This window comes from Anguilla anguilla, chromosome 15, assembly GCF_013347855.1.
Source record: "Anguilla anguilla isolate fAngAng1 chromosome 15, fAngAng1.pri, whole genome shotgun sequence".
Lineage (NCBI taxonomy): Eukaryota > Metazoa > Chordata > Actinopteri > Anguilliformes > Anguillidae > Anguilla > Anguilla anguilla.
In genome coordinates, this window is record NC_049215.1 from 26,447,422 (window position 1) to 26,461,946 (window position 14,525).

Here is a 14,525-nt window from a genome sequence, read left to right on the forward strand (position 1 = left end):
GGTATCCCTCTTCTCCGCGGGATTTCTCATGACACCGCCTGATATCTACACACATTCTGATATGCGTTGGGTAACGAGGAAGAGTCTCAGATCTCCTCTTCCTCCGCTCGCTCGCCCCGCTTCTAAACTCCACGGGGCGCGCGAACGACAACACAAGAAAGTTTAACCACGGGAAAATACTTTTCAGCTCACCCCCACTTCCAATCGCTCGGTAGGCAGCTCGCTTCCAAAGTTATTTTCATTCCTTTTGAAAAGAAACTGCAAATAACAACGGATTTTTGGCAACTTTCAAAGAATTTTCTTTTATAATGGAAGCCGCATTTTCTACCGTCTTGCACCAAGTGCTCGGCACTGTCACGATCATAAAACATTTCGCAACAGCAGAAGATAATGAGGACATGCGGAGAAAATCTAATGATGTCACTGTATTCAGAAAGCAACAAACAAGAGCATGGGGTGGTGGGAAATTATCCATGCGTCATTCCCTCCTAGCCCTTACCCAGGGAGCACTGCAAAAATGAGCAGTACAGATGGGGACACCGTGGATAAAAAGGGCTGTAATTCTGACATGCACAGCCAAAACAGCAAAACTGCACCAATGTCCAAATACTTACAGACTGCACTGTAGCAGGATCAAATCTCTATTTGTACCAGGAAGTGGACGGTGGATTATCTCTTAGTCTCGCACTGTTATTCAACAACTGCATCTTTCAATGTGTTGAAAATGCAGTAAAAAGCTTGTTTTATTGTGCACAACAAATTACCACCATTTTATTTTCAACTTCAAGGGCCTGGTAAAAAGGAAGACTTCTATAGCTGATGACCAAATAATTTGCACCATAACAAAGAAAGCCACCAAACATCCGTCCAACAGATTCAGAAGGCAGATGGGGTGAGTGTGCACGCTAGCACGGATGCTAACAATGTTGAACTTGGAGCGAGTGTGCACGCTAGCATGGATTCTATCAATGTTGAACTCAGAGCGTGTGTGCACGCTAGCATGGATGCTGTCAGTGTTGAACTCAGAGCGAATGTGCACGCTAGCATGGATGCTAACAGTGTTGAACTCAGAGCGAGTGTGCACGCTAGCATGGATGCTATCAGTGTTGAACTCAGAGCGATTGTGCACACTAGCATGGATGCTATCAGTGTTGAACTCAGAGTGAGTGTGCACGCTAGCATGGATGCTAACAATGTTGAACTTGGAGCGAGTGTGCACGCTAGCATGGATGCTAACAATGTTGAACTCAGAGCGAGTGTGCACGCTAGCATGGATGCTATCAGTGTTGAACTCAGAGCGAGTGTGCACGCTAGCATGGATGCTGTCAGTGTTGAACTCAGAGCGAGTGTGCACGCTAGCATGGATGCTAACAGTGTTGAACGTGGAGCGAGTGTGCACGCTAGCATGGATGCTAACAGTGTTGAACGTGGAGCGAGCGTGCACGGGGCCAGATTCATGGGTTTACCATCTGCAGGCCACACAGGACTGACAAGTACCACAGAGAAAACTGCACTCATTCTGCAAAGGGCAGTCTTCCCGGCTCTGTGGCATGTGCAAAAGCCTCCCCATGGCAATCCCTACGATGCTGGGCACGGCTGAACAGAGACCGGTTGCCACAGAAATGGTTGCCGAGCGACGGTGGGATGTGCTCCTAAGACTGCTACTGCTGAGGAGGCGTGGAGAGAACATGGCCAGCCGGTGCTGCCTCCGTTTGCATGCGTGAGCCCAGGTTACCAGGGCGATTCAAATCTCCCAGCAGACTGGAAAACTTCAGGCACTGCTGTTCCGATTCAATCACAAAATGGCAGTCTTTCCTAGAGGGACTACCAAAATTAGGTCCGACAGCATCAGAAACCGGGCTGGACCCTTTCATAGGAACAGTATGCAGTATCCCCTTCCCTACCTATAAATATACTAATGAGCTTCTGTTCACTTTCCAACATTATATTTAATCTTTTTTGCCAACAATTTCACATAAAATAATTAAATGTGTACTTAATCGTGTGTGTGCAATTCAAACCTTTAAATTGGTCTTTAACAGAACAGCTAAGCATTTCTTGAAAAATGTCTTCAGTGGACTTTTATATCTAACAAGCTGATCTGAAGACGCACGGCAGATTCAGCACTACAGCAGGCTGTAGATCCTTAAAAATAAGCAACAAATTGCAAACACCTCCACTGTGATGCACTTACTTTACAGCCTGCCACAAATCTTTACACACACCAGCCTTCTAAAACAGATTTAAAAGCTTGGCTCTTACTGTCGATTTAACCAAAGTGTATTGGCAGTAACATCGCACGCTGAGGAGAAACGGGCATCTTCGCGGACTCAATGGAGAATTTTGACCCAAGGCAAAAAAGAAGTAAAGAAAGAAAGAATCTAACACGACGGACAATTTAACCATCAGCGATTACGACTACTGGCTCGGGAACAAGGAGCGAAGCAGCGAAGAGAAACCAGTATAAACGAGTGTAATCACAGCGAACACAGCGGCCCGATGCATCGCCATTTTCTCAGAGTTCGCGAGTCCCTTTCGCAGAATGGAGCCCGTGACTCCGGAACGCTGGGCAGCAGTGTGGCACAGCGCTCCCCAGGGGACCCCTTTTAGCCTTGCAGTTGACCCAAAAGGTTTCTGTAAACACCCAGCCGTACAAACGAAAATAGAAAAAGTCCATTACTTTGCGCAGTATGAAAACATGCTCATCATGACACACAAGAGAAACACTTTAATTCTGCTGGCAAAAAAGAAAGGTCATTTGCTGTGTAATTGAAATGTTGCTTGTGTAATCGCCTGTTGCAGTTTGATGTTTTACTAGTTCAAATTTTTTTTTAAAACAGCAAATTATTATATTAGACCTTCTAGATTGTCTACCAACCTCCCCAAGTTACAAGGACTAACTCTCCTTTACCACAGTGCTGGAGGGCAGCCTTCAGTCTATAACTCATTCTAAATTCAAGTTTCTTTTCCCATGTTTCTCTCTCCCCCGGTGGTCTTACACAGACTTCTCAGCTGAAATTAAGGGCCTGTTCTCTGTGCGGTGACAAGACAATGGGACCAGTGCCAATCTGCCCCCTGCAACCTCGTCTGCATGGCACAAGTCCCCAGACTGGAATCTCACCGTCCAGCAGATTCATCACGTTCTGAAGCCATTCCCCCGTGAGGGAAGGGGCTCCATTGTGTTCCTAACAGACCCAATTCCAGCACGTCTGCAAGCCTACACAGTCATAAGCAATGGGGCTAGGGAGCAGATCTGGGCGGAACCAAAAACTGATCTGCAGTAAATTCCTTAAACACCAAGGGAAACGCAAGCCCAAAGCCCAGCCAGGGCTCCACGCTAACATTTCTTTTCTACGCACAAAAGCAGCTCCTAAGTAGAGAAATTTAGGAGTACCCTAATGTATCCCAATTAATTTATGTGCTCCCAAGTTATTTGTACAGTTAGCACATATCAATTTTCATTCAATTTTCATTCCTGACAGTACTTTCTTGTTACTGTAAAAGTAAATGGTACATTGTGGACTGTTACGTTTTGTGTCATTGTTATATAGTAAATGTATAAATCAATCAAAAATATAAACTTAGCTAAAAATATTAAGTTGGCATCACCCAAACAGGATTTACATAATGATGTCCTCTGATAGAAATAAATGAACCGGCTGGAAAATAAGATCACTGGCTGGTTATCTGTGACAGTTATCGAAACAAGTTATCCGATGGATAATTAAGAAAAGGGAAGAAGACTCAAACATGTCTTCCCTCTGATAATGTCTGCAGTGAGGATGTCCGGAAAAGTACTAAGCTAAGCTTCTCTAACTATTGGGCTGCAGGATTTTACTGCTAGAAGCTGAGGATAAAAGTTCCAACACCAACACGAGCTGAATAGAGAGCAACAACTTATTGTGTAGGCCTTTGTCAGGGTATCAAAGCTACAAGCAGAGAAATGATGCAGTGAGTCCCAGTGCGAAGCTTTAAAGCATTTCAATTAGCCGGCACAGTGAAGTCGGAAATGATGGAGTCTGCAGCTATTTGTTTGCGTAGTGTAAATTTTATATGATGCACTTAACGCTATACACAGCAAAGAAATCGGTCTTAACAAGTGCTTTAGTCTTGTCATGACGCTCAAGATCTTTACTATTTTTGCTCATGTAGGAAAATTGGCTTGTCTTAAGCTACCGTTTTTCTAACCCAATTGGCAAATCATGAAATGAGTCAAACTGCCTCACCTCATTTGCAATATTTTTGTCTTATGTGGAAAAAAGTGACAGAAACATGATCTAAATACAAGACTAAAATATTGGCTGAGATTCACTCATTTTTTGGCTTTTGCAGTGCATGACTGTCATGTCTGCCATGTTAACAATGAACAAAATGGCTCAGCTGAGTGGACAACGCTAAGGGCAAACAGGCCTTTCTCTGAGCATGTGAGTAAAAACTGGGTTTGGTCACAGCTGAATCACAAGCAATGAAATGATTCTGCACAAGATGAAGAACGATCAGGCCCAAAAAAGAACCTGGTGCTCGCAGTTACCCACCCATCATCTGCAGAAGAAATACTGCTATCCGGGGATTTTCACTGGACACCATAAAACAAGCGCTGAATCCAAACCTCCCCTGCTTCCCTGACAATTAGCCTACATTACAAGCATGCACTGAATACATTTCCAAACACTGCTCTCATCACGTTGGCTGGAAAGAAAATTCTGCACTTGATACAGATTAAGATGTAACGCTATTTATATCACGCCATTGGACGTATAAGCTCATACACTGAAGCCATGTTTGAGAGCAGAAAGTCTGTCATTCAAAAACTACCAGTGGCAGGAAATAATGTAGGCTACACCACAGGCAAACAAAGCTGAAAGCACCAGGTCCACCTATGACGAAATTACCTTGAGCACATTATCCCTCATAATGAGCTAATAGCTAATAACAGAGTCGTCTTGGGTCAGTTCACAAAAATAGATCTGTTGGCCCTTTTTACTCAGTGAAGAAAACAAGACTAGTGAGTCAAATAATTTGTGTAATTCTCAAATATTTTGGTCGCTGTGCTCCGTTCATAACAACGCTACGTAGTACTACAGCGTCTTTGTTGCAAAGTTGAAGATAAGCTCTGCGGTCTGGAGGCTATATGCTGAGTTAGCCCTCACTGCAGGTAATAGGTCTTGCTTTTAAAAGGTTGTGAACAACTGAATGGAAAACTGCCCACACACCGGGGTTTCATCATAGAAAATGGTTACCGTTCTCCCACACAGTAAACAACCCTCTCCCCTAGCTCCAGATTAGGCTGATTTCACGTACATCTGGGCCCTTCGTTTTGCTGTCAATGCAGCTCACAGCGTAGATCACCCCCTGTTTAGCGTGAGCTCACCCAATATCTGCTGTCCCCGGAGAAAACTCAAACAGAGAAACCCTTTCTTGAGACGACAAACCGTGTTAAAATGAAATCATTTACACGTTTACATAAATAGAACCTGCGTTCTTACAGCACACACAAACAGAAACGACACACCATTCATGTACAGTCAGTGTAGCCACTGTCTCACCCAACCCCACAGCCATCGTCCATCGTATGGACCCTCACACCCCCCTCCAAGATGGTGCGCGGCCTTTGCATGGAAGGGGATCTAAGATCGACCTTCAATCAATACTGCTTCAGTATCCATTACTCAACAGTAATGGAGACATCCACAAGGAGAGAAGAGTGTTGGTGAGCCAGACACCGGAGCGCACATTAGAGATTACCGATTGTATCCCTGCTGAGACAGTCTAACACAGACTGGAACCAAGAGCCGGCTCACTTTGTACACAATAGTTACCTTTCCATACCAGAGCTATAGCACATGGACGTGACACCGAACACTGGCACAGCACTTAGGGCTGAATGATATATCGAATGGCAACCTTTTTAATAACCGCTGCCATGGAGCGTATAGGCAGTCTTCTGTCTTTTTTAAAATGAGTCTTACCTCATGCAGTAGTAAACATTTGCTGTAGTAAAGTGTCAGAGGCCACATGAAATGCTTCGGGGAAAAAACTTCACCACCGATAATATATTCGGGGTTGATAAGACAGCCATTCAGCAGCAATGTTGTACAGCTTCAATGTGATAATGTGATTTGCCTTTGCATGGAAGCTGCAAAGCCTTGCTGCTGATTGGCTGGCTTTTCAGGGAAACCATCCGCAGTTTGACGCTAACTTCCTCCTTGGGGGGGGGGTTTCTGTTTGCTGTTATTTTCAGCGTTCTCCTTACTCTTCCAGTGATCACATCCTCAGATTTCACACAGAAATTATATAAAATGATATAATTATATATATAAAATATTCTTCTCCACAGCCTTCTCTGCAGAGACGGTCTCTGAGCAGTGATCCACAGACGAGAAACAACAGAAGTTCTGCCAGTTTCAACAGGAAAGCAGTTTCGTGTCAAAACACTGCCTAATTACAGCTCTCCTTTGATGGTGAAATTGCTGTCGGACGTTTGTTACAAAAGGAATAATTCATGAGCTGTTGGCGGACTGGCGGTCTGAGTAATACCCGTAATTTGTGTTTGAGCATCCACACTTAGCCCGTTGTGCTAAACAAAAACACTTTGTTTTGCTTTCTCGGGGCTTTTTTCTGTCACCGCGGCGCCGCTGTACCGCGGCAGTGCGGACGACCGAGGCGCGTCGCTCTCCATTCAAGAAAAATCCTCCTCCTTCTCACCGATACCTCCGTCTTCCCCAAATTAGCACAATCAAGTCCCGTCACTCAGCCTCGCCCAGTTACACCCAATACATCAGATCTGTTCAGTTAGGCCCACCTGTGACAGCCTCTGAAACAAGGATAATAAAGTAAGATGGACGCTGCCCCATTCCGCACTAGGGACTATTGCACAGCCCTGGCAAACCTAGGACAGCAAGACCGCGCGACGCGGGCTTGTAATTTATCATGGAACTGCAGGGCCTTCTGGATTATACCGGCCCCAAGAGGCTGTATTTATTTCCATCGTTCCTTTACTTTGGCAAGAAAAAAAAAAGAAGACGAAATTGGGCAATAAATTCAAACATTTCGACCAAGTAAGAGCGTTACATCACACAAACATGCTTATGAAGATCTTGGTGTAAGGAGAGAGGGGGAAAAAAAAAAAGTAAAAGTCTATTGGGCTTGTACATAATTTGAATTCAACCCATAAAACAGAGGCCAGTTTCCTTCCAGGAAAGCAGAGAGGTGTAATAGTGGCGGTACAGCCCATATACCATGCCTGAGGCTGCACCTTCTCTCCCCATCAATATCAGCACTGTTTCAGTGCAAAGAAGGCCAGGCTGTCAGCTGCTGCCACTCCAACGCTAAGCAACGGCAAGCAGCGACACTGCCAGCAGTGCTGAACGCCTTCTCACAGAGAGACCCGCTTTCAGAAACACATTAATACGTCTGTTCGTTTTTCCATATAGAGGAGGGAAAAAAAAGCTGGTCAACGAGGAACTCCATCACCTTACATGTCACCACCCCAAAAAAAAAAAAAGAAAAAACAGGCAAATCATAAACTGTGGCATGTCATTTCATTTCCGACCAGCGGTGTGCAAGGCAGCCCATTTGAGCTGTAAATACATTATCCAGTACTCCTAATTACTGGATCTGAGACTGAGGGCTCAGTCCATCTGAATTGGCTCAAACCAGTGTGAGCAGAGCTTCACACAGTAAAACAGGCAACTGATGTTTAAACAGGGAGGGTCGTATTTACTGACGGATGACAAATGCTATTTGAACACAAGAGCAGTCGCTGTGGGATCACAGTATATCTAACCTGGATTTACCAAACGGTCACAATGCGTTAAAATCGTCATTGAAATGTGATTTGCGGGGATTATGTCACTCCACGGCATTCCTTTTGACACAGAGTTAAATCTGTTCATGCATACTATCAGGCAAGTGAGAATGAAGTAAAATGTGTTTAAAAGGACAATTTCTGAATCCAGCAGTTGGCTAGAATTTGCTGAGTGCTAACATAGCCTAGCTCACAGTCTAAAAGGCCAGTTAATAAGACTTCTCTCTCTGAAACATGACAGCAGTCATCACAGCCAAAAGAAGACCCAGCAGGCAAAACAGAACATGGTAGGAGAAAGTCATCCATTAATCAACATTACATTTCACCATTAGGCAGGCACTCTTGTCCAGACCTACAGTATACATGACATTTTTGCACACGATCCATTTATTCAGCTGTAATTCTTCAGTCCAGGAATAACCATCTGCCAAGCAAACAGTGAAGCGATGGAAACAGGTTGCACAGCCACACAGCAACCAAATCACTGGAGGATATGGACAAGGCCACACACCCAAAGATCAAACTCCTTGCCAGCTATGATGAATTTGCTCTCCACTTTACATTTCCTTGCATACAGATCTACAGTTGCAGACATTTTACAAATTCACAAAACACATTGTACTGTCCGAGGCGTTGGACGCTTTGTCCCAGAAATATTTCTCCTATATTTGTTTCATTGAAAGGACAACAAGACCAATCTGCCATCAGCGAGCAGCTCATGAATATGAATTTCTCATTTTGCAGGGAATTGTGTTGTGGTCCTGCGCAGTTATACGGCACTGTGATGCTGTACTTCATTAAACATTAATTATATTTCCTCATCTGTAAACTTCTAAAAGGTTCTTCTAAAAGATCCATAAACTAAACTAAAAGATTTCTTTTTTCCATGTGGCTGCTTCGCTAGTTATGCTTGATTGCTCCCATACCCTTTATTTGGTACCTGGTAATCTGGATGCGTACGCACGCCATATTGTTTCTGCCTGCTCTTTATGGGTGTCTCCTACTGCAAAAACTGCAAATGAGGGCATTCCATTTCTTTGATTGTGCAATTAGGACCAGCCTCAGTCAAGCGGTCTCTAATGTGTCGGCGTGTGCGACCGTGAGCGAGCGAGCAGAGGCGCCGTAAAGCGAAAGGTTTTAGCGATCCTGCAAAGTTTAACCCGAGAGGCTTCGGCAGTAAAACAGGTCACACGAAGTTTGAGCTTTTAGTGCTCTCACATAAAACAAGGCTGCGCAGAGCGGCATAAGAGGTGAACACCACAGACCGGCATGAAGGTCACACTCACAAGTTTCAAGCTACAGTCATCTTTACAGTCTGAACTAATTAGAGTAAAGATGTGAATTCTCACTTGAGACACACAAAAAATCCACAACCGGACTTTATTGCCAATGGGGCTAGTGAAATTCCTTCTTTGCTTTTGCAACAGTACACTGAAGTATCAGCTTCCACAATACGGTGTTAGTCTTTCTTGTTGAAATCTTTATTGTTGCCAAATCTCTAAAAACAAGGGGAAGTGGAGAGGCAGCTCTATACTAATGTCTGAGAACAAGCAGGGGAAATCATGATTAAGGGGAACGTTCAGGTGGATATTGACAGCAGGCACACATTTCTCATCATCTCTAGGTGACCAGAATGTGAAACCAGTAATGTGAAAGGAAGAAACCTTTCCATCTATTGTTTGGTTTTCACATATGCTGCACAATTAAAAGAGAGTAATCACTGCTCCATTCTAATTTGTGTGTGTGTGAATATAGCTGAAAAACAGGCTGTACAGGGCTTACACTGAGAGCAGTGTAACAGAGGCTAGCACTGAGTGCATTTTAGCACAACAGGCAGGATAAGCCATTTGCTAGAATGGCAACAAAAAAAAAAAAACAGGGTACCTCTAAACTGTGCATACAGGAATACCCCTACCCCAAACATCTCCCCAAAAACAGGCCCTTCAGTCACCCGCAGAGGCCTCCACGTCCCAAGAGCACAGACCACCCCCCCGCGTACGGACGGGTCCCCGCGGCCCTACCTCTCGGATCTTGTCCCGTTTCTCCTTGACGTCGGGGTCCCCGGGGTCGCCGTTGTTCACCCCCACCAGTTTGGGCATGGGCACCGGGGGGAGGGGCCTGCCGCCGTCCTTCTTCTTCAGGTCCTGGGCCAGCCGGGTCTTCTCGGTGCGGATCTCGGCCCGCAGCTCCTCCCGGCTCTTCCGCAGCTTCTCCTTGGCCTCCTCCAGGGCCCGCTCGTGGTCCGCGCGGATCTTGCTCTGCAGGCTCTCCTCCTCCTCCCTGCGGGGGGGGACAGGCACGGGACAGAGGGGTTCGTTAGCGGACACCTCAGCGGCCAGCGAAGACTCGATCGGCCGACTGACCCTGACTGCTTCCCAAAGAGACTGACTGGCTCATTCACTGAAGAATACTTAGTCTTAGATTTTGCTCTTCCTCAATAACAACAAATAGACATTTAGAAACAGTAAAAACAAAAGAAAACAGGTCTTGGCTGCAGTTCCCCCCACTCCTCGCTAAACGCCGCAGAACAATTAAGGATAAGTAAATAATACGATTAAACTATTCTAAAGCACTTATCTATGAAAAAACAACAACCAACAATATAAATTATCTTAGGCACAGAAATATTTCAGACATTTGCTACATTCACCAAAACAAGCTCTCATTATAGGCTATACCCAGCATTCCAAGTATCACACTTTAACATGCAACATTATCCGTTAAGCCTTCAAGCCCGCAGAGTTTTTACGACCTTTTTCATTTTCTGTCATACTAATTATTTATAATTAATTCTGATGAAATATTAGCGGATTCAAATGGCAATGAGGCAAATGCTTCTCACCTCCCGCAGGCTGATCTTAATTGAGTCTGCAGTGGATTGTGGGATGCCGGCCCAATGGCTTAAACAACCTCTGGTTCTCAACCTACCTCATCAACCCTGTTGTGATTAGCGTAAATTATAATACGGAAGACTCGCAATCAGTTAGCACCCACAGGTGTTAACTAGCAAACGGAGAACGTTCCAGCATTCGTGAACAGCCAAACCGCTGTACGACCGACATAAGGTGCATATTCATGTCGTTTGTGCCATGGCAGCCTGCCCGTTATCGTTAGCAGCGATGGATATGTCAATGCGTAATGGCCTTATGCCCAGCTCCTGATGCTCTGCGCTGGTTACGGCAGAGACTCACAGCAGCATAAGAGCTGCTCAGGATCAAACAGGCCTGATCATCTGGCAATCAGGCTGCGTCTCCACCGGACCAGTGAGCCCGGTGAGATATTAACCCTTTAAAAGAGTAGGTATCGGAATTAAAAATAAAAAAAATTATTCTAAATTAGAAGTCAGTGTTCTCAAACTCCATTGCTTTCAGTTACCAGTAGTGATGTAACACCCGCATTAGAATGTTCAATTATAAACATTCTAATCACATATTTGGGACCTCACACCTTAAAGGGTTTATATTCTGATGTATAACATGACAGCAGAAGAGCAGAGGGAACCGCGGTAGGATATCTGAAGGACGAAAATCTGTAGGTCGGGAAGTGATGTCAGTGAAATCGGTCACAGGGATTCAGACTCACGCTCACACGGACAGCCAGACAGACCAGACGGAAAATCAAACCAACCCACAGACAGCCCGGCCCCCGCGACTAGGGCGCTTCCTTTCCATTACGACGCCGAAGCGCGTAGCGGTGAGTACATCAGGACGCTCGAGCCTGACTCGTGGATCAGACTGTGCTGAACGCCAGTCGCAGTAGCGCAGCGGGTCCACTGCGTGACATCACATTATTTTCAGGCCTGGCAGACGCTCTTACATTTTCCACGCGTTGGGTTCAGTTCTGCATTTCAGACGTGCGTCCGCTGGAGGAGCCTGACACAGCACGTGGCGCCCGACATGAAATTTAGCTGCCATTTTACATCTGAGCCGGGGATGAATGCGGCTTACCAAACCCCACCGAGCAACACACCGCCTCGCCAGCTGAGCCCCTGACCCAGAGCACATGCTATTACAGTGGGGAACACAAGTCTGAGGACACTACCAAGAACTGACTGTTTTCATTATTAATCAAGGGCCAATACGATTATGATGCTTCTTATTCAAGTCAAAAAAAGTGTATAGGTTTTTGTGTCCGGCTTTTGCCTTGATTACAGCCTTCCATCTGCTTGGCATTGATTCCACCAGATGATGCACCACCTCATCTTCCATTTCTTCCCAGCACTTTCTCAACACTAACCACAGATGACCTGCCGATGTTTGGCCTTTTCTCTGTTCAGCTGATCTCACAGGTGTTTGGCCGGGTTCAGGTCCGGTGTCTGTGGTGGGAATGCCATCCTAATAAGCTCTCCTTGTTCTCAAAAATGCATCTTGAAAGTGAAAATGGAGAATCATAATTGCACTATTCCTTGATAAATAATGAAAACAACCAGGACTTTTGGTCCCCACTGTATGTGTAATTTATCTTCATTAAAATTAGCACTGATGCTATAATCTCAAAATACTTATAAAGGGCCAATTACCCAACGAATGAATAGAATGTAGCGCAACAAAAAATGTTTCCCTTCCCTTTCCCTGAACAGTTCATCTTACAGAGGGAACATAGGCTAATTTATAGGAGCTGTTTAGCAGTAGAGGTATTGGGCACTTGAGAAATTAGCTTGGCGATGGCAGAATTATCTGCTTTCTCTCACAAGTACAAACATCTTACTAATCCCGCACTGCTGCGCTTTCGTCGAATCACAGGAGGAAAAGCATCTTGCTCCAGAGATGAAACGGTCATCTCTCATGCCTTCTTTAGAAGACAGCACGATTCAGACAGCCGCAGAACCGGCCGTGTCACCGCGTCTTCTGCTGCTCGCTGCGGCTGCGCTGGCCTGACTGCAGCATTCACTCCATGCGCCAGCCATGCGCTAATTAATGCGATGGCATTTCCTGGGTCAGGACATAAATGTGCCACTCGTGTGAATGAACACATTCTTCTGAATACGATTCAATCTGTCCATTGTAGTAGCTGGGGGAGCGACCGAGCAGCTGCTAAGAAACTACCGAGCCAGTACTTCAGCCATGACACACGCCAGTGAAATCACTGTGTCGAGCCTTTGAAGCCTAGACCTGAGCTTCCCTAAGCATCCTACTCTCCTACGCTCCCTATCCCTCCGTTTCTCATGCTCTTTACAGACTTTATCTCTCCCTTTCTCTCCTTTTGAGTTCCTCTCTTTCCCCATCTTCTCTTCTCCTCCCCTCTCCCTCACCTCGGCGTCTCCCAAATCGCCGTTTCCACAGCCGCGGCGTCTCGGCGATTTCACGCGCGCCTCGTAACGTCAAACGCGCAATAATGAGGCCGTCAGCGGCCTGCCAGGCCCAGTAATACAGAGAGACAGCTCCAGGTCAGAACAATCTCAGCGCCTCCTCATCCCTGCACCGCGCGACTGCGCGGTCTCCCGGTCAACACCGCAGTGACCTCCTACAGACCCCAGCAATCAAACAAGCCCTCCGTCACTGTATCCTAGCAGCACTTTTGGCCAGGCATAAGCAATCGCAGAGCCCCTCGATCATCATCATCATCCCTGCAGTGCCCTTGCCCAGGCAAAAGCAATCGCAGAGCCCCTCAATAATCATCACCCCAGCAGCGCCCTTGCCCAGGCATAAGCAATCGCAAAGCCCGAGGATCATTGTGACCCCAGCAGTGCCCTTGCCCAGGCATAAGCAATCGCAAAACCCCTGGATCATTGTGACCCCAGCAGTGCCCGTGTCCAGGCATAAGCAATCGCAAAGCCCGAGGATCATTGTGACCCCAGCAGTGCCCTTGCCCAGGCATAAGCAATCGCAAAACCCCTGGATCATTATCACCCCAGAAGTGCCCTTGTCCAGGCAGAAGAAATTGCAAAACCTCTCGATCATCGTCACCCCAGTAGTGCCCTTGTCCAGGCATAAGGCATCAGGCACGGCTCAAACCCCTCCCATCTCTCTTCCTCTGTCAGTGCCCCTGTCCCCTGCAGATAAACTGCTGTTAGGCAGGGTCTGATAAGGGCGCAGCCTCAGCCACAGGAAGCTCCTCTTTCCTTATGTCCCAGGGAGAGAGAACATTCTGGAAGGAACCTGCTAACATGCTCGACAGACCTGCAATCCCCTTTCATTTGGGCCATCATAACTCAAACCATTTTTAGCACAGATTCTCAAGAGGAGATGGCACAGGCGCGTTTGTGGCGCTGTTTCTTGATGTGTACATCTGCGGGAGACAAATGGCAAACAGAAAAGTGCCGGTGTACCAAAGTCATTACCGTTTGCCTCTTCGAAAGTATATTTTCTCACAAGAGCCAAATGAGATAGTCTACCTCACAAAATAAACTACTTGGGCTTAAGAATTAACCATAAGCCAATAACGCAACTAAAAAGGACAACAAGCTGGAGGAATAATGCAACACACAATAACAAAACAGTCAAGTATATCATTAACATTATGCAGAGAATTTCATATGATGAGACCACACAGGATAAACTACACAGTAACAATACTGCCAATAAAAAAAATCAGTCATTAATAAAATTTGTAAAAAATTAAAAGACACTCTGCCCACTCAGCAGACTGATCTGGCACACAAAAAGCTATTTCTACCAATAAAACCCATCTATGGAGGCGTTATAATGAAAGGATGTGGTTCATTTCACTATCAACCACAGACTGGACTGTGGACAGGAAACTGGATTAGCATTCAGTG

At 45.8% G+C, this 14,525-nt stretch overlaps 1 protein-coding gene across 3 annotated transcripts in view; it reads right to left on the bottom strand.

Annotated features, from left to right (window-relative positions):
- Nucleotides 1-14,525, bottom strand: part of LOC118214083 (mannosyl-oligosaccharide 1,2-alpha-mannosidase IB-like) — a 101,113-nt gene that overhangs the window by 73,996 nt on the left and 12,592 nt on the right. For all 3 annotated transcript variants that reach the window (XM_035393584.1, XM_035393583.1, XM_035393585.1), the window contains one exon: nucleotides 9,829-10,087. In XM_035393584.1, the coding sequence (XP_035249475.1) occupies nucleotides 9,829-10,087 (259 nt within the window). The remainder of the gene's footprint in view (nucleotides 1-9,828; nucleotides 10,088-14,525) is intronic.